Source organism: Saccopteryx leptura, chromosome 5 (assembly GCF_036850995.1).
Source record: "Saccopteryx leptura isolate mSacLep1 chromosome 5, mSacLep1_pri_phased_curated, whole genome shotgun sequence".
NCBI classification, from domain to species: Eukaryota; Metazoa; Chordata; class Mammalia; order Chiroptera; family Emballonuridae; genus Saccopteryx; species Saccopteryx leptura.
The window spans coordinates 170,509,386-170,532,890 of NC_089507.1; the positions used below are offsets into that span (position 1 = coordinate 170,509,386).

At 47.8% G+C, this 23,505-nt stretch overlaps 1 protein-coding gene across 3 annotated transcripts in view; it reads right to left on the bottom strand.

Moving 5' to 3' along the window:
• Positions 1-23,505, bottom strand: part of SLC39A11 (solute carrier family 39 member 11) — a 293,358-nt gene that overhangs the window by 99,973 nt on the left and 169,880 nt on the right. For all 3 annotated transcript variants that reach the window (XM_066386759.1, XM_066386758.1, XM_066386760.1), the window contains exon 6: positions 21,268-21,438. In XM_066386759.1, the coding sequence (XP_066242856.1) occupies positions 21,268-21,438 (171 nt within the window). The remainder of the gene's footprint in view (positions 1-21,267; positions 21,439-23,505) is intronic.

A 23,505-nucleotide genomic window follows, 5' to 3' on the forward strand; every position in this document is an offset into this window, starting at 1 on the left:
ATACTTTGAAGTAATAAAATTGAATTCATGCTAAAGTACTCAGAAGGTTCCGGAAGGAAGGCAGGAGAAAGGGGCACCCTCGATAGGCCAGTAGGATGCCATCAGCCCATGAGGGGGCGATGGCAACAGTACAACCCTAACATGACGTGGGTGACCGGCTTCAGGATGCAGACCCCTGGCCGTGGAAGTGCCGGGACATCACCTGCATTTTACACCAAGGAAACGAGGCTCCCCGAAGTTCAAGTTCACTAGTGAGCAGTCAGGGCTGGATCTGAACCCAGGTGGGCACTTAACCACCACATGGCCGCTTCTGTAGGAAGAGCTCTTGAGTGGGGGCCCCTTTCCAAGAGATTACTTAGGTCCACCTCTGCTTCTGAGCATGACTGACCACTGTGTGTGTGTGTGTGGGGGGAGGATACAGAGGACACTGTCGTCTTCCAATAGTCCCTTCCCTTAGTAAGGGGGTACTGTGTACTAGACCTTCCCAGAAGACAAAGCAAGGTTTGAAGCTGTCCTCCTCACGATTATTTGAAGGAAGGAGCAGTGACTGGAGTCCCAGTGGTGATCTCAGACTGGAGCCATTGGCTAGGCAGAAACAACAAGGGGTCTTGTCCCTAAATATGTCTGTCTGGTGGTGTTCTGTCGCTGCCGTACCCATGCGGGACTGCCTGCCTCTGGACTCCTTTCAAATAGGAGAGGAAACAGTTGCTTCGGGTTTTCTGCACATGCAGCCAGCCTCTTACCAGAGCTGGATGTCAGGGAGCTCAGGAGGGAGGTCACAGGTTGGTCTTCAAAGGCCCATGTGCTTTGTTCAAAGTCACCTGCCCACAGTTCTGTAGGCTGAGGGTAGCTCCTGAAGGTAGCTGCCCAGCTGTAGCCTGCAGTCATATTTCCATGACAATACTCCCCAGACCAGACCTGAACCTGGGGATCCCTCCACCTCTAACAGGAGTGAACTCCGAGACACAGCTTTGATCACTGGTGGCAGCAGAGAGTTATTTTCTTAAACATCTCTTAGCTATTACTTTTGCTTTTCATCCCCCTCCACACACACACACACCCCTGTCCCTGTGCCAGGGAAGAAAAAAAGAAAAAGAAAAAAAAATTAGCCAGGCAAGAGTACATCCAATTCCCTCTCTTAATTAGAAGTGAAACATTTGGAAAGCGGTGGCACACATTGGCAAATTATCTACGGGAGCAAAAGCAGCATATTAAGGAAAGCCACAGGGGTTGAGGAGCACGTTCCAGGCTGGCGGAGGTGAAGCAGATCTGCAGATGGTCTGTTAATTAGAGCTGGGGGTGGGACAGGGGTCCTAATCCCTTCCCTCCTCGGCTGCGCACGGAGAAGGGCCCATGTGAGATAAAACAAAACCAACGTATCAACAGCACAGATATGAGACCTGTCATCCCAAACTAATGCTCCCAAGTTGCCTAATGGATTTCAGAGAGGCATGCAAATGAATAATCTTTCCTGGGAGCAGAGATTAGATTTCATACCCCCATGGCCCAGCCCAAGCTTAAGAGGAGAGAGAGGAAGAACAGAGTTCTTTCTCCACATGAAAAACTTCACCTCTCATCCACTAATAAACAAGTAATTAGTCTTTTCCATGCCTGGTCTGGGGAAGAAAGTGATTAGCCAGATCGTCAGCGTTTTCTGACTTGCCGGGTTCCAGGGAGCTGGCTGTATTCTATCAGACGCAGCAACGAGTGACTGTCGCAGATCCCGGGGTCTGTTTCCCTGGAAAGTGTGACGAGCAGGTTGGTGCACAGCAAGTACTCCCCAGATGGTGGTTATGTTGGCAAGGACGATGTTGCCAGTGCCCGAGACAAACACAAGTATTTCCTGTTGAGTTGATTCTAACTGTGAAAACACTATTCCTTATACTGTGCTGACATCTACGCCCCTGTATCTCGTCCTTGATTCTACAAACCCAAGGACAAGGTGGTCCCTCCACAACAAAGTAGTTTGTACCACCGATATCTTCTTTCACCAACCTACAAGGTCCAGCCAGTCATCTTAGCTGCTGTCCTATATTCTAGTTTCCAGCCTGGTGAGCTGGGGGTCCTTTCTGCGAGCCCAAGGGTGTGGGGCCCCCTTCTCTCCTGGGGGTCTTGGAAGAGGATGCCCCCTCTGGGAGGGGCAAGCAACTGCAGACAGAGCAGTAGCCCTGAAAGAAACCATGTTCACGAGGTTGACTCAGACACACTGGCTTCCTCATGCCACCCAGGGAGGTAGCGAGCAGCGAGTACTTAAATCAATAAATGACTGAATGACTGATTATGCTTCTTATTGAAATCCCAGATTCCTCTTCTTGCTCCTGAATATGCTTTTATCACTTGCTTGGGATGGCAGTGGGGGGGTGTTGAGGGCGAGGATCTAATTTCGAGACTCTACTTAGGCCTGTGTTTCTGTTCATTTACACCTTGAGAGAGCTTGTCAGAATTCCAGCATGTTGACATTGGCCCACAAATTACCTATCCCTCTCAGCCTCATGTCACCTATGGATGAAGATGAATTGTCAGGCCAACAATATACACAAATTTTTAAAAGACAAGCATCCTTTGGTCTTTTTGGAAGGAGAGTATTGTGGGCTGAACTGTGTCCCTCTCAAAATTCCATATTGGCACCCTAACCCCAGGACCTCAGAATATAACCTAATCTGGAAACAGGGTCAATGCAGATGTGATAGGTTATGAGGTCATAAGGGAGGAGAGTGGGTCCCTAATCCAATGTGGCTGGTGTTCTAATCAAACAGACACAGGAGGCAGGCAATGTGAAGAGACCTCTACAAGCCAAGGAGAGAGGCTTGGGACACATTCTCCCGCCCAGCCCCGAAAGGAACCACCCCTGCTGACACCTTGATTTTGAACCTCAGTGGCCTCCAGCACTGTGAGGCAACACAGTTCTGTTCTTTAAAGCCACCCAGTGTGTGGTCATCTGTTCAGCAGCCCCAAGACACTGATACAGTGGGAGAGAGACCAGATGGCCCCACCCCACCTCTCTGTGTACCAGCGACTGTCCAAGTCCTCCCCCACTATAGGGAGGAAGGGGAGCACAAAACCAACCCTAAGATCAAGAACAGTGAGCCACTGTCTGCAAAGGTGTTGAGAGTCGAGAAGCCTACAGGCCTGCCTGGGAGAGTAACAGGTGCACAGACAAGTTAACAGCGAGCTGACTGCACTTCAGGCTTTTCCAGATGGCTCCCTTCAAACCACCTTGGGCAGTGATTGTCTCCATTTTAGAGAAGGGGAGGTGTAGCCAGTCAGAGCTGGCTCCAGAGAATGAACCTAGACAGTGACCAGCTCTGAACGAGGACCTAGAGGTGATGCTGCTGTCAGGTTTCCACAGAGCGTACAGCCTCCCGTTCCTCTGTGTGGCGCTGTCCACAACTCAGTCCCAGCCTTGCGCCAGGCCCTGTGTTCCCTGGGGGCCTACACACGTGCTCAAGGTAGGAGGGCTCCAAGTAAGGCAGGCGAGACACCCAGCCCAGACACACCGGCTCGCTTTCAATTCATAGGTAGTTGGAAGCCAGAAAACAAATGACTTCTGTGACATCTCTGTTTCCAGTAGAGTTGGGTGATAGGACACATGGCGAATCACAATGAAAGCGGCCTGTTTCCTGTTAGAAAAGGTGGGTCGGGGAGACACTGCTAGCTGTAGAAGCATCTTTGCCTATTTTCCCTTCTGGACTTTGAAACTGTCTTCCAAGTAACAGAATTTTATTACAGCTGAAAGGTCATCTGGAAACCAAAGTAAGCTGTCAGGATGACCCGACCTCATGCACGTATTCATCCTACACAAAGTGAGACAGTCCTCCAGGGCCTCCTAGGATGACCCGACCTCATGCACGTATTCATCCTACACAAAGTGAGACAGTCCTCCAGGGCCTCCTAGGATGACCCGACCTCATGCACGTATTCATCCTACACAAAGTGAGACAGTCCTCCAGGGCCTCCTAGGATGACCCGACCTCATGCACGTATTCATCCTACACAAAGTGAGATAGTCCTCCAGGGCCTCCTAGGATGACCTGACCTCATGCATGTATTCATCCTACACAAAGTGAGACAGTCCTCCAGGGCCTCCTAGGATGACCTGACCTCATGCACGTATTCATCCTACACAAAGTGAGATAGTCCTCCAGGGCCTCCTAGGATGACCCGACCTCATGCACGTATTCATCCTACACAAAGTGAGACAGTCCTCCAGGGCCTCCTAGGATGACCCGACCTCATGCACGTATTCATCCTACACAAAGTGAGACAGTCCTCCAGGGCCTCCTAGGATTACCTGACCTCATGCACGTATTCATCCTACACAAAGTGAGAGAGTCCTCCAGGGCCTCCTAGGCTCCTTGTCCGTTCTCTTTGTACCTCCCTCCTCTCCCTTGCTGTGTCCTGACAGTTCGGGGCACCCTCACAATGCACCCCAAACTGACAGGCAGAGCCATGGCTGTGGGCTTCTTACCACCCCCTCACTCGTTCCATTTACAGATCTCAGCTCAGTGCTGGGGAGATAGCCAGGAGTCAGCACGACCCTGCCCCAGAGAGCCTGTGCTCTTGTTGGATGAAGTCACCATGAAACAGGGTGAGAAATGCAGCTCGGGGGTAGTCCAGAGTGCTGGGGTCACCTGGAGGGGCCATCGAGGCACCCTGGGCAGGTGGGCATGAGGTGGGATCAGGTGATATTCCACGAGGAGATGACACTTGAACCTGGCACTGAAGGTGAGTAGAAATTGGCCTGGTGAAGGGGGGGGACAGAAGAAGGCAGAGGGAAAGGGAGGGAGGTGGGGGGGGTGGCAGCCTGTAGACAAATCAGGAGCATCCTTTGTTAGGGCTCGAGCGTATGAATGACGGGGCAGGGGTGCTACATGAGGGGAGGGGTCACAGGGAAACCCTGAAGACACAGCCACAGCTCCGTACTGGAGGTCAGACAAAACAGTGTTGCCACTCAAGGGATTATTTAGCCAAGAACAACTCATGTGTTGGGTTCCTGAAAGGCTCTGGTTCCTCCTCTTTCTCCCCTTTTCCATTCATCAGATCCTCTGCATCTTTTACTGTCTACCTACCCCAGTCTGCCCTCCTGCCCAGCCCCCACAGACACAGTACTCACAGCCCCGACACAAAGTCACCTGTCCCCTCCCTAAGCACCTGGTGCCCTTCCCCCAAGTGATTAGAGTTACAGTATCAGCCCCCTCAGTGGTCAACTTTCGACATCCCCTCACATGGTTACGTAACCCTCCAACTCCTCCATGGAGAGGTGGGGTCTGAAACACCCCGAGGACTCAGTCAAGGGACAGACCTGAGTGTGTTTAGGAAAGTCACCTGCTGGGGCAGCATATCTGTGCAAGGTCAGGGGATGGCACTGGGAGACAGGTCAGAGGGACTCAGGACACGGTAGTGCCACTCAAGAGGAATAGGAGGGCGGGAGGGAGGGAGAATAAGGAAGAGAGCCACGGGTCTGTTTCTTATTCTAACAGACAACTAGGCAAAGGTATGTGGCCACAGAGGTAAGAACTCCCTCTCACTCTCTCTCTCTCTCTCTCTCTCTCTCTCTCTCGACTCCTCAAGTCCCCAACAGGCTTTTAGCATCAGCAGCTAAAATCGCTCCCTCCGATAGGTGAAGAACCCTTTCCGATGCTGGGGGAAAGGCAGTTGCAGTATTTCTCCTGGACGTGCCCCCTCCGATGCTTCAGTCCCCTGGCACAATAGCATGGAGAAGACACGAGCTTTTGTGGCTTCAACAAAGACTCCCTCGAGGTTGAATGACCCTTGTAAGGCCAGTGGCCATGGCCAGGCAGATGCAGGTTCCCATTGGATTCGAGCAGATGGTAAAAGAACTGTGGAGCCAGAAAATGGTGGGCCTTTCCGTTTATTTAAGTCTCTTGTAACGACGGACAAGCAAACAGGCAGGGAAGACTTCTTCCCTTTCTCCCATCTCAGACCCCACCGGTCCAGCACTCCCCAGCCAAGCAGGCCGGGCGGAAATCAGGGCTCCTGTAATGCCGGTGGCCACTGTCATGGCCAGGCAGGTCCACAATGGATTCGGGCAGACGGTAGAGAAACTAGAGCCAGAAAGTGTTGGGCCATTCTGTTTAATAAAGTCTCACAACAGCGAATGAGCAAACAGGCAGGGGAAAACCTCTTCTCAGGCAAAGAAACAGCGAAATGGTCCCTCACAGTGGCAGGCAGGCAGGCAGCCTACCATCCACAATCCCCAATCTCTCTGAAGAGCAAGCACCCAACAGCCTTATATAGTAAGGTGACCAATCGTCCTCCTTTAGGGAGGACAGTCCTTCTTTTGTTCCATCCTCCCTCGAAAAGTGTCCTCCTACATGTCTTCCTTTTTGATATTGGAAGACTAATATGTAAATGTCCATATTCGACTGATGCCGAGTCAACACACTGCGTGTGATGTAACATATTTGTATCTAAATAAGTACTTTTTTCTTATAATTATTATTAAAAATTAATAGGCATGTAAGCATAATTACAATATAAAATATTACAAATGTTTTTATTATGCATTTATCATATGGTATATTACTGTTGCAATGAATAAAATGTTTCTTTTATTTATGATATTGTTTTCTTCGATTTATTTTTGTCCTCCTTTTCATTGTAAAAAAGTTGGTCACCTTATTATATAGGCCATACACACGTGGCACTGCCACACACTCACATACCAATTAGGCAAAGTGCTTGCAGCCAGTAAACCAGCGAGCTGCCTAACACAGCTGCCCCACATCTCCCAAGCCCCACCTTGGTCTCTGGTTCCATAACCCGGACTCATTCTCCAGACACACAGGCCCCACCAGCCTCAACACCACCAGCCAAACAGGCCAGGCCAAAATCTCAGGACTCCCAAGCCCCTCAGAACTCTCCATCTCTGTACTGTACTCTCTAGCAAAACAGGCTGGGGAAAAAACCCTTCTCCAGCAAACAACAGCAAACCATCAAGCCTCCCCACCTGCAGGCAGCAGCAGTTTGCAGTCTGCCGCCCTGAGGGCAGGTACCATGGCCTTCCACAGACTATACACACCCGGCGCTGCTCCAATACAAGCGAGCAAACCTAAAAAATAATGTGGTTGTTATCGCAAACAGCAGAGTGAAGATGTCCAGGTTTGTTGATGACCACCACCTGAAACAGGCACCTTCCTCCAAAGATGGAGAATGAAAAAGGCTGCGACTGCGAATCTCAGTGCACGGAGAGAGTGGGACGGTCCATGAAAACTCAGAATCAATAAGGCTAAGTTATAGAACAGGAAGGGCTGAGTCCTGGGATCTACATGTCTGAAAATAAATCAGGATTAAATGGCTGTTTAATTCTGTCTGCATCAGAAAGTGCTCCCTTATATTTTTAAAAAACAACACACAAAAAACCCCTCAACACCCTGTGTAACGCTGGTGGCCGAGGCCAGGCAGGTTCACGTGGATTCGGGCAGACGGTAGAAAAACTGCAGAGCCGGAAAGGGTTGGGACACTCCATTTAATAGAGTCTCACGACGGCAGACAAACACAGGCAGGGGAAACCACCTCTCAGGCAAATAAACAGGAAAATGACCTCTTACAGTGGCGGGCAGGCAATCCGTGCAACTATGACCCTCCTAAGTAAAAGCACCCATAGCCTTACATAGGCCATACACATGTGGCACTGCCACGTGCTCACACGCTAATCAGGCAAAGGGCTTACAGCCAGTAAACCAGCAAGCAAGCCTAACACAGCTGCCCACACCGTGTTTTTGTCAACATGAGCACTAATTCGGCTATGTCTTGGACAACACATCAGTTTGTTGAAAACACACACAGAAAGGAAGAGACTTTTCTTCCAGTTGTCAGGACAAAAATCCTTTACGCTTCTGTCCAGCAACCCCAAGCAAAACGAGAATTTGTGGCTTGGTTTCCTTGACAACCATATCTTCACTCCAGGCACCATCTCTTGTCTCTAAGCAACAAGGCGCTCTTCAGAATTACTGGAGGTTATCGGGAGCCCTTGAGAGCCAAACAAGTCAGAATAGAGCAGCTAGTCCCTTGCAGGCCGAGCCCAAGGGCCATAGAAAGGTAAACAGCCCCGATAACCTCACCAAACCCCATACACACCCCGTCTTCCCCAAGTCTGTGTGCCTGGCTGTCCATCTGTCCACTCTCCTCCCCGAGGCTTATACCTCTGTCCTCTGGAGGGGTCAGTGACTCAGCTCATCTGCTGGCTTCTCCCACGAGCCCCACACCTGACAGAAAAGCCTGACGTGGCTCTAATATGAAAGGGGAGCTGACTGTAGAGACCCGGGCGGAGGAGGGCAAGCTGAGACTCCACTGTGACTTACGGATGTTATAATAAATAAACGGTTTTGCTGGAGAAAAGCATGACTAAAAGAGCATGAGAGACAATGCCTATATTGACATATTGACATTTAGGAAGAGTTTGTTTGCAGGCAAAAAACAAGATTCAGAGATTTATTCCCCTCCATCAGCATAACCCTACCTCCTCCCGACATCTCTGCTCCTGGAAGGGTTTCTGAGAATAAACAGAAGAGGAGCAAATGAACAAGGTATCTGGAGAAGACAGCCCTGAACTTTAATCAGAGCTAAACAGAGCTGAGGAGCGCCAAGCTCTGCAGCTCACCTGAAAGGAAAGGAAATCTGGATGTGGGAGACGCCAACCAACACCGCTTCTAACTGCCCCGTCCAACAATCAGGACCACTGCTGTCTACCTGCTGCCTTTAACTGTGGAGCTGGCTGTGTCCAGGCCGGTGTTTTATCCTCATTCCACTTGTGAAGCAAGGACGTGGGGGGGGGGGGGGGGGGGGCGCACACAATTATTCACCTTCTTCCCCAAATCTGGAAGTGACAGCTTAGAGAAACTGTCATGCATACAATCATACAGCCAGTTATTCTCAAAATAAGATAAAAATTGGAGATTCTGATTCCTAACTCATACTGATTCCCATGGTCATGGGGATTTGGGCTAAACTGCTATAATTCAAAGGCAATTTCCAAGGTTCACTGTCTTCCCTGAGCTGTGAGTTATTTTCTAGTTAAATTTTTTTCAGTGGCTTATCAAAAAGGGGGATCTATTGAGATTCCTCTCCTGGTTCCTTCTCCCTTGAGTAGAATGACAAGGTACCAAGGAGTCAGTTCATTTTCAAGCCCTCCTGAGAGTGCCATTGACATAGCTGGTTTGCTGGAGCTGGGGACCAATGGTCTACAAGGCTGAGAGGGGAGCCTGAGCCATGGGACCATGCATGGGTCAGGCTGGCTACAAGGATCAACTACTTAGGGGCCATCTGCAGGGTTAGGAAAGGTAAGAAGGGGGAGAGGGAGGAGATAAGGGGGCCAGGGGTATTATCATGCTCTAGCAACTGGTAAAATATTGGGGCCGGCAAGCTCTGGCACAAGACCCAAGACAACAAGACAAAAGGAAATGGGAACATATGTACACTCCCAACAGCTTACCACCCACTGCAACAGCAGGCAGACTCACAACCGATGAGAACCAGACCCTGCCGGAGGATGTGGTCCTGCCCCTCAGGCAGCGAATATGCAAAAATCACAGGCCACAACAGGTTGTCGATCCCCGCATGTGCTGAACCACTGAAGGACCACTGAGGAGCTGAAATGGCTTAGAAATCTAAGTGTTGGACGGAGGAAGCTTGGGTCCATCACAAGCCCCGCAGTGGCTTCACAGAGACCCCACCTGCAGATCATCCACTCCCTGTGTACTCTGCGGGGAGCGGCCTATCTCTTCCTTTTCTCTCCCAAACCCTAACGCAAAGTGTCACCTCTGAACAGGTCTCCGTGTCAACAAGCCAGGAGGCGAAAGCAATGGAAGCTGCTGAAGTCATGACACGCGTGTGCTCAGTGGGGAGCTCAATTCTAGCAGTCAGCACCCTAGAAAATGAGACACTCCCACAGAGCAAGGATCGAACCTGGAAGTACATGTGGGTGTCATTTCACTCTGTTTTTAATCAGAGAAATGGAAAGAAATGGAATTTCGATTTCAGAATCCATCCTTGATTAATTGTTATTTGCAGAACACAAGTAACATTTTAATTATTTTTCAACTCCACACTATAAGAGCTATCAAGGGAATGGAGGCAAAATAGAATAAACAGGGACTTATTAAATCCATAATTAATGTGCACTAAAATTAGCATATATGAATACGGATGAACTGGGCCTGTTATAAAGTATGCATCGCAAAACATTATCGGCTGATGAAACTTGTTATCTGCTACAGCTTCTGAACAAAGGAGGCCCCCTCAGCCAGCAAGACCTAGCAGCACCTGAGATAGTGTCCTGGTAAACAAACTCTCTCCTGCTGGCGAAGATCCAGCTACATCCATGAACCAAGTTTCGTTAAAAGCTACCATTCTCTCCACAGTGAGGCAAAGACAAGCCAAGCTCTTGTCAAAGGTCATTGTGAAGCCCGCGTGGGTCAGTGGGATTCTGCAATGACTACTTGGTGACACGATACAGTGTCTGTTTCATGAGACGGCAGCCACTGGCCCGTGTGCAGTAGGGACTGTCCTATGTTGCTTCTCCAGGAGGAGGGGAAATGTGTCTGAAGGTACCGTCGTCTCCACTTATCCTTGGGGGATACATCCAAGACCCCCAGTGGATACCTGAAACTGCAGATCGTACTGAACTCTGTATATAAATGCTATGTTTTTTCCTATCCATACATACCTGTGATAAAGCTTGCTTCATCAATTAGGCACCAAAAAAGATTAACAATAAAACAAGTATAACAATATACTGTAATAAAAGTTATGTGAATGGCTTTGGGGCCGAGATTAGGTAAAACAAGGGCAACTTGAATACAAGCACTGCAATACTGTTACAGTCAATCTGATTACTGGGACGGCTACTGAGTGACGAAAGGGCAGGGGAGACACTGGACAAAGGGAGGACTCAGGTCTTGGGTCCACAGAGCAGGATGGCTCAAGATTTCATCACAGTACTCAGAACAGCACTCAGTTGAAAACTGATGAATTGCTTATTTCTAGAATTTTCTCACTAAACATTTTTATACTGTGGTTGACCACAGGTAACTGACACTTCGGAAAGTGAAACCACGGGAAACAAAACCGCAGATAAGCAGGGAAGCGGGGGAGGGGGGGGGGCGCTGCATTTCTCATTGCAGCCTTGGCCTTGGGTGCAGCTGCCCTGCTGGACAGAGCAGCAGTGATGGAATTCTGGCAGAGAGGACAGCCGACTCCTGACACAAGCTGATCTGCTCGCGACACACGGAGGCAGGTCTGTGCTGTGGCTACGCACTACCTCCTCATTATTTAACTGTAGGAAGAAAGAGAACAGTCTGAAATCTGGCCAGTGGCCTTGACCCTCCCTGCTGCCCCCTCTGCTCCCCTCCTCCGTGGATGGAAATGCTGGCAACCCGTCCTGCAAGGCCTGGGTTCAATCCCGCCTCGCCTCTTAAAGCAGAGACTGTTATTTTTAAAGTGCAGCAGCCAAAAGAGAGTTGACACGCTTGCCCTGAGGACTTACACGTGCGGTGCTGGCTTCCTGTGACTACGGACTCATTCCACATTACGCTTTGTGGGCGTGTAAACTTCCCTCTGTGGGGCTGGAAGCTCTCTGAAGGCAAAGACTGTATATTTTTTTATATTTTATTCCTTTTTTTTTTTTTTTGTATCTCTCAGAACACCTAGATCTGTGCCATTCGATGAGTCATCTGTGAAGCACTTGGAAATGGGCCGGCACGACTAAGACATGAACTATTCTATTTCATTTTGATTGATTTAAGTTTAAATTTAAAACCTGAAGATACAGGAAATATTTCTTTTCCCCAGCTACCAAAGCTTTGTTTTGGTAGGACTACATTTCCCACGAACCATCACAAGTTTAGCATCTAAACTGAGATGCACCAGAAATGTGAAATGCCCACTGGATTTCAAGGAAAAAAAAAAAGAAATGCAAAATATCTCAGTATTTTATATTGTTTCTATGTTGAAAAAATACTATTTTGGCTATGTTAGGTTAAATAAAATATATTTTAAAAATTAATTTCACTGGCTTTTTACTATTTTTTTTAACATGGCTACTAGAAAGTTGAACATTACTGAGATAGCTTGCATTATATTTCTACGGACAGGGGTGAGCAAGATATTTAGCACGTGCTAAGTCTAAACAGATTATTCTATCACCTCCCACCTGGTTCCCAGACTCTGTTATAACCACAGAAAAGCATGTTTCTGGCCAGTTATCTGGATCAGAAACATAATCTGTGCCCAGGAAACAAAATGAAGAGATCGGCGGCAAAGGAATAAAATCACATGTCGATTAATGAGTAACCTCCCTTCCTTCTGAAATGGATCAAGTGGTAAACGTGACGCTGAAGATGAAGGAGAATTCACGGCACCCGACAGGAGGGCGGCAACTCATTCTCGTCTCCACCGCAAACAGGGCTCTGAAAAAGGGGCTGTCGGGCAGCTCCTTGGGAGCACTGTGCATGATCTGGGTGCTGTCCCTGATGACAACTTCCAAATGCTGCAGGGATGCTCACAGGACAGTGAATGTACTTCCTTCAAAATCTGAGATGATTCAGGAGAAGCTGTTCCGAGAGGAGCGGAGCTGACACAGACCCGCCACGTGGCCTTGCTCAGGGGACGAGTGCGCGTCTCCTGCAGAGAACACAGCCCCCGAAGAAGAGGAGGAGGGACCCCTGCTTGGAGCAGCTCTACGCCCCCCCACATCCTCCACCCCAAAATCAGACATAACAAGAACTCTACTGAACAATCCCCCTGCGCGAGCCGCCCCGCCTGTGTGGTCCCCCACTCAAGAACTAAGAGAGCGGATCAGAACCAGACGGAACAAGAGGAATGGCACCACAGAGATCACTCTGTACCATTCTTAATTTATTTTTAAAAATTATTTAAAATTTTTGACATTTCTGATTCATGACCTACAACAGAACTTTCTGTGAAAATGGCACTGCCCACGTGATAGCCACTAGCTAGCAGCGTGTGGCTACTCAGCTCTGGAGGACCTACATTTTGCATTTTATTTCATGTCATAAGCAAGAGTAAGGCATTTGCTGGTTGCAGGATCCCACCCGTCATCTCCCCCCACCCCTTTCTGACCCTAAAGCCTGGCCTGTCCATCTAGCTCGTAGCTGCTATATTAGACGGGGCGGGTCTAAAAGGTCTTACCAAAACCAGGTTCCAGCCAGCACGTGCCCGGCCATCCTTAGAAAGACAATTGGAAGTTACTAGGAACATTTGAGTCCTAATATAAAAATGTGTTCAAATTCTCCTGCTTTTAATATTTTTTTCTTTAATTTACATCATAGAGGATGACAGAATCTGGTAGACGGGAGAGTGAGTCTTGATTCTAGCCCTCTTCTGGTGGTGGCCTACTTGATCTGCAGGCCAGAGAGTCAGGCAGGGGAATCTGTGTGTCTGGAGCCCCTGGCAGGAGCGGGTCTCGTCTCCAAGTGGCCCTGTCACTTTGTTTTGTGATCCGGCAGGGATCCCAGAGTGGTGACTTCACCCTCCGGGCGCCTGTGCCAGTTCTCACGCTCAAGCCCAACAGCGTGATTCGGGAGCGTGCTACCAGCTTGGCGCACACCCCAGGAGCATGATACTCTGAGCAAAATATCCCAGGCTGGAGCCTGCGCTAATTATAATGTCAGGCTTCCTGTGGAGATGCAGATCATTAAAGGAGGATATTACACTGTTTCCAAACTCCTGGAGGAGGGGAGAAGCATCTTCAAAAGGAACCCGTTGGAGATGAAAAGTCAAGAGATCGCAGACAGTCCCACTCAAGGACACCAAGACCGGAGCCAAACGGTCTCGGGGATCCAAAGCAAAGTGAAGACCAGAGGTGGGAGAAGGAGGCAGTGGGGAATGAACAGTTTCAGGTCCCACTGTGATCTAGGCATTGTGATAGGCACTTCATAGCAGGTAACACAGTGACATTGTCATCTGACTTAATACTGGACTGCAAGATAGACATTTTCTCCACTTCCCTGGTAGGAAAACTGAGACGCCCACAGTCTGATCTCAGGTTGTCCAGGTAGAGTCTTGGCTCCAGGACCCAAATCCAGGCCTGACTTGACATCCCGAGCTTGTCCCGTCTCTGCATGCCACCTTCCTTGATGCGGTTAAAGGGCTGACCATTTGTAGGTCCTGGGTTGTCTTCACCTGGTGGCAGCAGTAGTGGGTGTGTGGGGCTGCAGGGGTGCTCATTTCTACACAGACCCACAGAGCGCCCACAGTGGTGGCTCCCGTGCGCAGATGAAGCTTCTGTCCAGATTGCCCCCGCCCCCCATGCATAAATCTCCTTGCTGAATGGGCCCGTGCCTCTGCAGGGATGGCCATACCAGCATGCCAGTGTGGTCCTGCAGATGTGAGCAGTTAACGTGGCAAGCATCAAAGGGTGGGAGGCGCCTCCTGAATTCTTCCATAGCCATCTCTGAAACACTTGCGATCCACTGGAAGAAAGGAAGCCAGCTCGCCAAGGCTCGAGGCAGACTGGGGAAACTCTAGACACAGCAGCAGTCAGCTCCACCTGTACCTGCTTGTTTGACCTTATGCTTAGTCTTTACCCCCTCTGGGTCGCAGTTTCTAAAATGTAAAACAGGGATACAAGCATCTAAAGCATACACGTGGAGCGCTTTATGTCTGGAACGTCGAAAGGCCTCAGGAAGTGGCGGGTTCTGGTATCACCACTGTATTTTGTTACCACCCATGATTTATACCTTTGAGTGGTGCTCAGAGCACTCATCAACTGAACCTCAGTCTCTGGCTACAGAGAGAACACCTCCAGTTTCTGGAAGCAAAGCAACGGGAAGTAGAGGTAGCATCAGTGTTTTCCCTGGAAAGGTGCGTGTCTAACAAAATTTTCTCTTTGGTGTCTTTGTAGCAGGAATGTTTAGAGTTGATAAGTTCTTTCTAGCCATTGGGTCCTCCTTGCAAAGTCTAAGTGCTGCCCCTCCGAAGCTGCCTCAGCAGCACGTGGAGACCAGTCCGGGGTAAAGAGAGTGCCCAGGCTCACGCCACCAACAACCCCAGAATCTGGGAAGGTTGCCTTTTATGACAAAGGACTGCGATTGTCCTAGATTATCTGGGTGGCCCCTAACTGCAATCTCAAGCATTTTTATAAGAAGGAGGCAGAGTAGATTAAACACTGAAGAGAAAGCAAAGTGACCATGGAGGCAGAAGCTGGAGTGATGTGGCCACAAGACCAGGAATGCTGGCAGCCTCTAGAAGCCAGGAGAGGCCAGAAGGGACTCTCCCTGGAGCCTCCAGCAGGAGCATGGCCTTGCCAACACCTTGACCTTAACCCAAAATGAATGATTTCAGATTTCTGGCCTCTAGAACTGAGAGAGAATAAATCTGAGTGGTTTAAAGCAGAGGCAGATTTAACGGTGAGCACACCGGGTACACACCCTGGGCCCCGACTTCTGAAGGGCCCCACAAAACCCCAACTTTACACTTTTTTCTAATGACACCAAGTTTGTGTAATTTTAACATTAATAGTACAGAATATGTTTTATTTATTTAAAAATATGGTTAACATGTATTTTTATTTTCCCTGTCTCTCTCTCTTTTTTTTTAAGGGGCCCAATATTTTCTTCTGTGCCTGGGGCCTCAACCAACCTTAATCCACCTCTGGTTTAAAGCTACAAAGTTTGTGATCATTTGTTACGGCAACCACTGGAAGCTAATACAATACTTCATTCTGTTTTCAACCTGCGATTCAAACAGCCCCAATAAGATTATCTCAGGCATAAAGAAATATTTCCATACGCACTCTTCTGTGTGCGTTAGGGATTGAGGTATTGAAGTGGTTAGATGATGGAGGTCTCCCTAAAAATATTTTTATCTGACTGCACGAATCATAAATATTCATTACAGAAATATTAGTTATAAATCTCACAAAAACATGAAGAAAATAGAAATCAGCCATAATCCCATAATCCTAGGAATAACCAACCACTATTAATATTTTAGTTTGTGAATGTGTGGAATTTTGTTTTCCGAAACAAAATCACTTCTGGTTAAAACCTCAAGCATTTCATTGGAAGGAAATGCAGTCTATTAGAAGCTGTCCAGGAAGACAAGCCAAATAATTAAAATCAACTGCTGTGCTGTCCCAGGGACAGAGGTGATGACCCCAGCTCTCTCTGTCATAGCAACACACAGCAACATGAACTGAGCTCCTGACTCTAATGACAGAATATTGAGAAGCGGGCCCATCCAGCCTCGTCTATGACCTTTGCAAATAATTTCAAACACAAAGGGAAGCCCACCAAACCGTGGAGATTCATGGAAGTCAAACGCCATCCCTCAGCCCACCTGGTGGTCAAGGTAGAGAAACGGGGACACCTGCCTCTTGAATGACCTGTCCCCTCCTAGAGTGGCGGTTAGGGGACCAGATGCACCAGTCAGTGCAGGTGTTCGAATATCTATTGCTCTTCACTATGAATGGTAACCTGGGACCCCCCAAAAAAGATGGCAAGGAGCCCATCTCCCAGGGGAAACAAACATGTTTAAATAACTTCCATATCATGACAGAGCAAAACACAGGACACAGCGAGGTGTCACAGGGGAAGGAGCAGTTAACTTTTAAATCAATGAAATTAATAATGGACTCTTTGCGTTATTTTTCACCGTATCACCCAATGCCGGGGCTGGAAGGAACCACAGGGGCGACTTCGCATGCCCTTTCCCTAACCCTTCAAACAGAGCTGAGTTTGAATGAATTACCTCTCAAGTCCCCTTAAGTTCTAATGTAAGTACCTCATGTACAAAGCAATGGGTAGTGCCCTATTGAGACCATAAGCTACTCATGAAGAGAGATTAGTGGGAACTTGATTGCTACTTGATTTTTAATTCTGCTCAGATACAGAAAAAGGGGCTTGTTTTCCTCAGGCCCAGGAATCTCTGGAAGGCTCAGAGCCCCCGAGTCTGGAATCTCCTGCATGCAAAGCACTTTAAGAGACTCTGTGTTCAATCTAGGGTCACTGCCATAAAAAAAAAAAAAAAGTGTCGTTTCCTTGGGATAGCATTTTCCAAAGGGCTCGTGCGCACCAGCCCACTGCCACCAGGCAGGACCGTGGAATGAGGAGGAGCAGACACTGCCACCCTCAAAAGCACTTGCATTCACCCAGGTGCCAGCAAGGCTCGCAGCCACATGCCTGCATCAGTCATGACCATTTCTTCCTGAAACATACACAGGGCTTACACAGCTATATGAATGTTTCTCTAAATTGGGGGTTCTTTCCTGCTCTAGAGCTGTGAACAGAGTCTCCATGAGGTTTACAAACACCCAAAACTGCCTGCAAACGATAGTGTGATGGGAGGGGCCACAGTTCCGATCAGCTCAAGAACTGTGAGCCTCAGACGACTAAGGGTGCATCTGTCCTTGTACACAGGAATTAAATATTAACCAGGTGCCATGCATGTGTGCACATGCCATGTGTGTGCTCCCATAGCCAGAAACCTCCAGGAGGCAGGACCCTCACTAACAGGATTTCCTTTTTACTTCCACATTAAAAAAAAAAAAAATTTTTTTTAAACTAAAATGTCATACCCAGGACTTATAAAACTGAACCAGCCAAGACAAAAAATCTTCACACACAAAAAAATCAATTATCCATTTAGTCCCTGTGAAAAGTCTATCTGAAAACCCGGAGTCTCAGGGAATGTCAAAGCTCTAGTTAAATATTTAATAAACTCTAAAGGATGATGGTAAAGAAGAGACCTTTTCAAAGCTAAGCTGGCGACAGACAAGCTCTTGGAACATTCTCATCAAAGAGGGTGAAGCTGCCAGTGGAAACTGGGTGAGGGAACTTCCCTCTACGTTGAACTTGGATGCCCAAGACTCCAGGAAGGAGCCCCAGTGGGGTCTCCGGAGACTCGTCTATTTTGACCCGTGGTGATTTTATCCAGCGTCATGAGCTGGAGAAGCATTTATCTGCCAGTGAGTCACAAATTTATCCCTCCAGTCCCCAACTCCAAACTGACACACCCAACTGCCTTGTCCGTGCCTCCTCTCAAATGTCTAACAGCAGCCAAACCCCAGAGTCTGAAACTGCATTCCTGATGGTCCCCCTTAAACCTACTCCAGCTGCGAATGCCCCCTTCTCAGCTGACGGCAGCTCCATCTTTGCAGCTAGCTGGTCAGCCCTGAAACCTCGGGGTCCTTCAATCTTTCGCACTCCATGTCAAATCCATCAGCAAATCCTGCTGGCTCCACCTTCAACAGACACCAGAAAGGAAGGCCTCCCCCCCACCTCCAGCACAACCGCCCCGGTCTAGCCACCTGCTCCACCTGGATTCCTGCAGTGGCTTCCTCAAAGGTTTCCCTCCTAAGTACAGTCTGACTTCAGGGAACAATTCCTTCTGAGCACATGGAAATACAGTAGGCTAGCGGCAGCTGTGATATGAGAAGGAGTCCACTGCTATGAAATTTGGATCCTAGAACACTTCCACTCTGCAGGGACACAGAGTCCCCACTCAAGCCAGTAGAGTTCTCTCGTTTGGCTCTAGACCCACTGGACATCTCTTTATTCTTTTTCAACTGGTTAAAGAAGGGGTCCTGATTGGCAAAAAGACAACGTAAGTAACTTCTCTAATGATTAGCTTTGAACAGGTAGAAAAAGATCGTAGAGGCTTTTGAGTTGCCCTCTGTAATGCCCTTGGTCTTCCAATGAGCTCTTTAAGATACTGGGGGTAAGAGTGACCAGACCACCCACCAGGGAAAATACACTGTGGTCAGCTCTGTGCTGACCCCATAAGACTTCATCTCAAGACATACTCAACAGCAAGTTCTAGACAACCAACCACAAGAGTTTACTTATCACCCAAAGAGCAAAGGTCAGAGGGAGTCGAGAAACAGAGGCTGCGGAAACAGTTGGGCAAACCAGCCTGTGTGACCACATGACAGAGCTTTCTAGGATCAGAGCAGATATAATAGAGAAAAGTGCTCCTCGTCTAGAGGAAGATGAAAAAAAGTGATTGCGCAACATGGGCAGGTTCAGTGTACACACTGGAATTCATAACATATTGCCACTTTCATTCTTTAAAGATAAGCAAGAAAACCCAGTCTTCCTCTTCCGGGCAAAAGAATATCAAGTTTGCCCCCGAGGAACAGACTTGGTTTGGCCATGGCCTTGGCTTCCACAGGATGGAGCCAGGAGATATCAGATGACATCCCTAACAGCTTCAGAGAGAAATGCAGGCCTCTGGCCAGCTCTGCCCACTCAAGTCATTGCTCCGGTAATAGGATCACAGGTTGACATTATAAACTCGACAAAGACTTAGGTAATGTATCACCCATGGACAGTCCCTGAGTTTATTGCTCCAACTCCAGTTCCAAAACAACCAAAGATGGATCAGAATATCTTAAGAACTCAAGACTGAGGAGGTCACAACTGGAAAGAGAATAGGAGTACTGCCAATGCTAGTAACAGCTACCATTTTTCAAAGGCTCATAGAGCCCAACTACTGTACCAAACATATAAACCTATATATATGCTTGCATATCTAGCATCCTGTTCATACATATGTAGCATATACATATACAGTGGTCCCTCATCTGTCGCGGGGGCTAGGTTCCAGGACCCCCCACGACAGGCGAAAATCCGTGAAGTAGCGACCTTATATTTATTTTATTATTTATATATATTTTAAGGCTTTATAAACCTTCCCCACACTCTTATAAACCTTTCACACACTGTTATTATTCACCTTTCCCACACTCTTATAAACACTTCCTATGCTCTTAAACACTTTCTACACTCTTAAACCTATGTAATTTTAACAACATATAAAATTCTACATGGATACTCACCAGTGAATACTAATGTAAATACTGATATGTTTTAATTAATATTTTTTATATTGCTTTCAATTTTTTAGGCTAGAAAATGCTAATTTTATCACAAAAATTATTAAAATAATAAATATATAAAAATATCTATATACCGCAAAATCCCGCGATATAGTGAAAAACCCGTGTTACAAAATTAGACATATATAATTTAAAAATCCGTGATACAGTGCGACCACAAAAAGTGAATCACAATATGGCGAGGGAAAGTCATTTATCATCTATATAGCACCTTATTTAATTGCCAAAAATAAATGTAGTTTATTTTGTAAAGAATATGCCACTTACCTCAGTAGCTGCATTCTCCCCATTTCACAGATGAGAAAACCAAGTGAACCCCAAGTAACCTGTCAAGACTTCCCAGCAAGTAAGTAGTAGAGGTGGAATTCCAGAAAGTAACCCAAGGAAGGGGTTCCCCAAATTTGTTTTTTATTAATACTATTCTTTTTTATTTCTATCTGTGTTTTCTAGTTACACTAAATAAAACATATTATTTCCTGAAATAGAACAGCAATAAATTTGTTTCCAACTAAAATAAATCCAAAGACACCAAATTCCTCCAAAACTCTACATAGGGAAGGACTGATAAGAACAGTTCAGAAAGACGTCGGCACAGAGAAAGCAGGAGAGACAAATGACAATTTAAACTGCAATGAACTCAGTATTTTTTTAAGTGAGAGGAGGGGAAATAGAGACAGACTCATAAGTGTACCCCAACAGGAGGGGAAATAGAGACAGACTCCTAAGTGCACCCCAACCTGGCCACCCCCGTCTGGAACCTATGCTCAAAACAACTGAGCTATCCTCAGCGCCCAGGGCCAACGCTCAAACCAGTCGAGCCACTGGCTGTGAGAGAGAAAGAGGGAGAGAAGGGGGAGAGGGAGAGGGAGAGAAGGGAGAGAGGGAGGGGGAGAGAAGGGAGAGAGGGAGGGGGAGAGAAGCAGATGCTCGCTTCTCATGTGTGCCCTGACTGGGGATTGACCCCGGACGTCCACACTCCAGGCTGACACTGTATTTACTGAGCCATCCTGCCAGGACCTAAACTCAGTATTTTAAAAGAGCCTTCAGAGGAACCAGAGACATCCCATGTTTATGAAAGACTCATTCCACGGCAGCCAGGCTACCGGTCATGAAGTTACACTCCAAATGACTTGGTATTGAATATGTAAAGAAAGGAATGTACTCTCTGATGGAAACAGGAGTGAAGTTGTTTGAAGTGACTGGAATGGGACATTTCAACATACAATGATCAATCCAGAAGAAGTAAGCCCCAAAATAATGTCAAGAAACACTGGCACTTCCTCCCACACACCCTTCGGAAAAGGATAGCATCACAATTGCCCAGCCCCCTTTCCAGCCAGGCAACTGAGCTGGCAGTGAGGTCACCTTCAGCAGGTGGCAAGCCGCACCTGGGATGTTGTGGATGGTGATGGCCAGGATGAGCAGCACGATCCTCCTCCAGCTGCTGCCACTGGGCGGGGCCCGGTGCCCTTGAGGAGGTGCGGGGACAGCTGGGCCCTCGGGAAGGTCGGTGGCCACAGTCCTCTTCCTCTGGTACGCCTCGCCATTCTCACTCTTGTCTGAGCAAAAAGAGGGGGACGGAAAGAGAGAGTATTTTGAACATGAGCACGTACTTTGCACTTGGGCAAGCAGCAGCAGGCAGAAGCTACTCCTCACTTCCTGATGGACCATGGATCCTCCTGGGTGCTCCTTCCTTTCTTCATCCCTTCACTTGTTCATTCATTCGTTTCTTCATTCATTCATTCATTCCTTCATTCGTTCAGCAGTCACTGAATAGGCATTCAGTACCCAATATAAAGACAGTGAAAGGGTAAGAAAGGAAGAAAATAGGGTATGTTAGCACTGCCTATTTTAGAGACGCAATGCCGAGGAGTGACCAGAAGCACAGACTCTGGGACCAGACTGGTGGCTGAGAAGCTGTTTTAATCTCTTTGTGCCTCGGTTTCCCAATTCACAAGGTGGGAGAACAGTCCCTGTTTCATAAGGCTGCTGTGAGGATTCAATGAGGGGCTGTGGGAAAATGCTTAGACGGTCCTCAGCGCTGAGTGTGTGCACTGTGGCGATTGTCACCTGCCCTCCTCCCCACAGCACCACTATCACATGTGTCTCAGCTCTGCCGGTCACACTGATTCACGGGGAACCGATGCAAATGCCAGGCTCAGCCAGTCAGATTCTCCCTGTGGACAGGGGACAGGGTATTGGCATGGGGAAGGACCCTGGGACTCAAGTGTGGGTTCTGAACCCAAAAGGTGCCACAATAGAAGGGCAGCCATGATGCACCATGCCCGAATGGAACAAGGAAGTGGCTTGGCAGACAGACAGAAGGATACAGATACTCACAGACAAGTCGAGATGGGAAATCACATAATCATAGACAGACAGAAAAATGGCAGCCTGGGTGCTGTAGGACTTTCTGACCCTCATGGGCTGACAACAGTAACCAGCCCTTGAGTTTCATACACTAACCCTCCTTTTAAAGAGTCCCTCTGGGCATATAGTTGAAGGATATCATTTCTCAGGGCCAGAGTATCCCAAATATTCCCCTGGCCTCCTAGGTCATTCGTTTATTCCTAATGGAGGTAAAATGCCTAGATTAATGAGGGTGAGGCTGAACATCCAGGCTGGGGTTCACGGCACGGGTGGATTGTGGGAGAAGCCTCCCAGGGTAGAGCATCTTTGGTGAATTGTAAACACATGGGGGCACAAATGGGAAAAAAAATTCTTTCTATCATGTGTGAGCTTGAGAACACACAAAACATAACTCAAAGGTCACCAGAACATGTCCTCAGGATACCATGAGCAGGGTGACCACACATCCCAGTTGGGCTCGCTATCACGGGGTGATTAGTGCCCCTTTCACTATCAGACGCGTCCTGGTCTGGAGGATGGGTCAGGTGGCTCCCCAGGCTGGGGACACCATGTAAGCTGGATGATGGATCCCCTGCCCACAGGGCGACACTGCTCACTGAAGTCAGTGGTCATCACCCTGAAGGGCAGAGGCAGTCTCTGTGTCTCCACTTCCCTTCTCTATTCCCAAATTTTCTACAAGCAAAAAGATTTCTCACCTCTAAGCTGACAGCTGCAGGAAAATTTCCCAAAGTCCAATTAAGAGATAAGGGGCAACTCTGGGGATTTCTTCCTCCTTGACCACGCTCCTTATTGTAACAAGGGCGGGTTATCCCATCCTCTCGGGTGCTTCATGAAAGACCAGAACCTCAGTCTATAACCTTGACCGCATCCCTGATGCCCTTTTCGGATGAACCTGCCTAAGTGGAATACTGTTTCATACAACTCACAAAAATTAGGGGATCAAGGGATGTGCGGATACTCCAGTACTTTTAGCCTTTTCTATAGTACATTTTCACCAATGAAATAAGTTGGTTTTGCATCTCATTTGCATAATTGAACAACTTTCTTTGACATACTTTTCTGATGTTCTGGTTTAATAACAAAAATCAAATGTTTTTTTTTCCACTTTATATTCATTTTGAAATATCCCCTAATTTTTGAGAGCAGTACACATTTCAAAAACAGGAAAAGAAAAAACACTTCTGATCACTTTGTGTTTGTTTCCTCAAATCAAGCCACTAGGGCAAGTGTCCCTCACAACAGCTGACTCAGTTCTG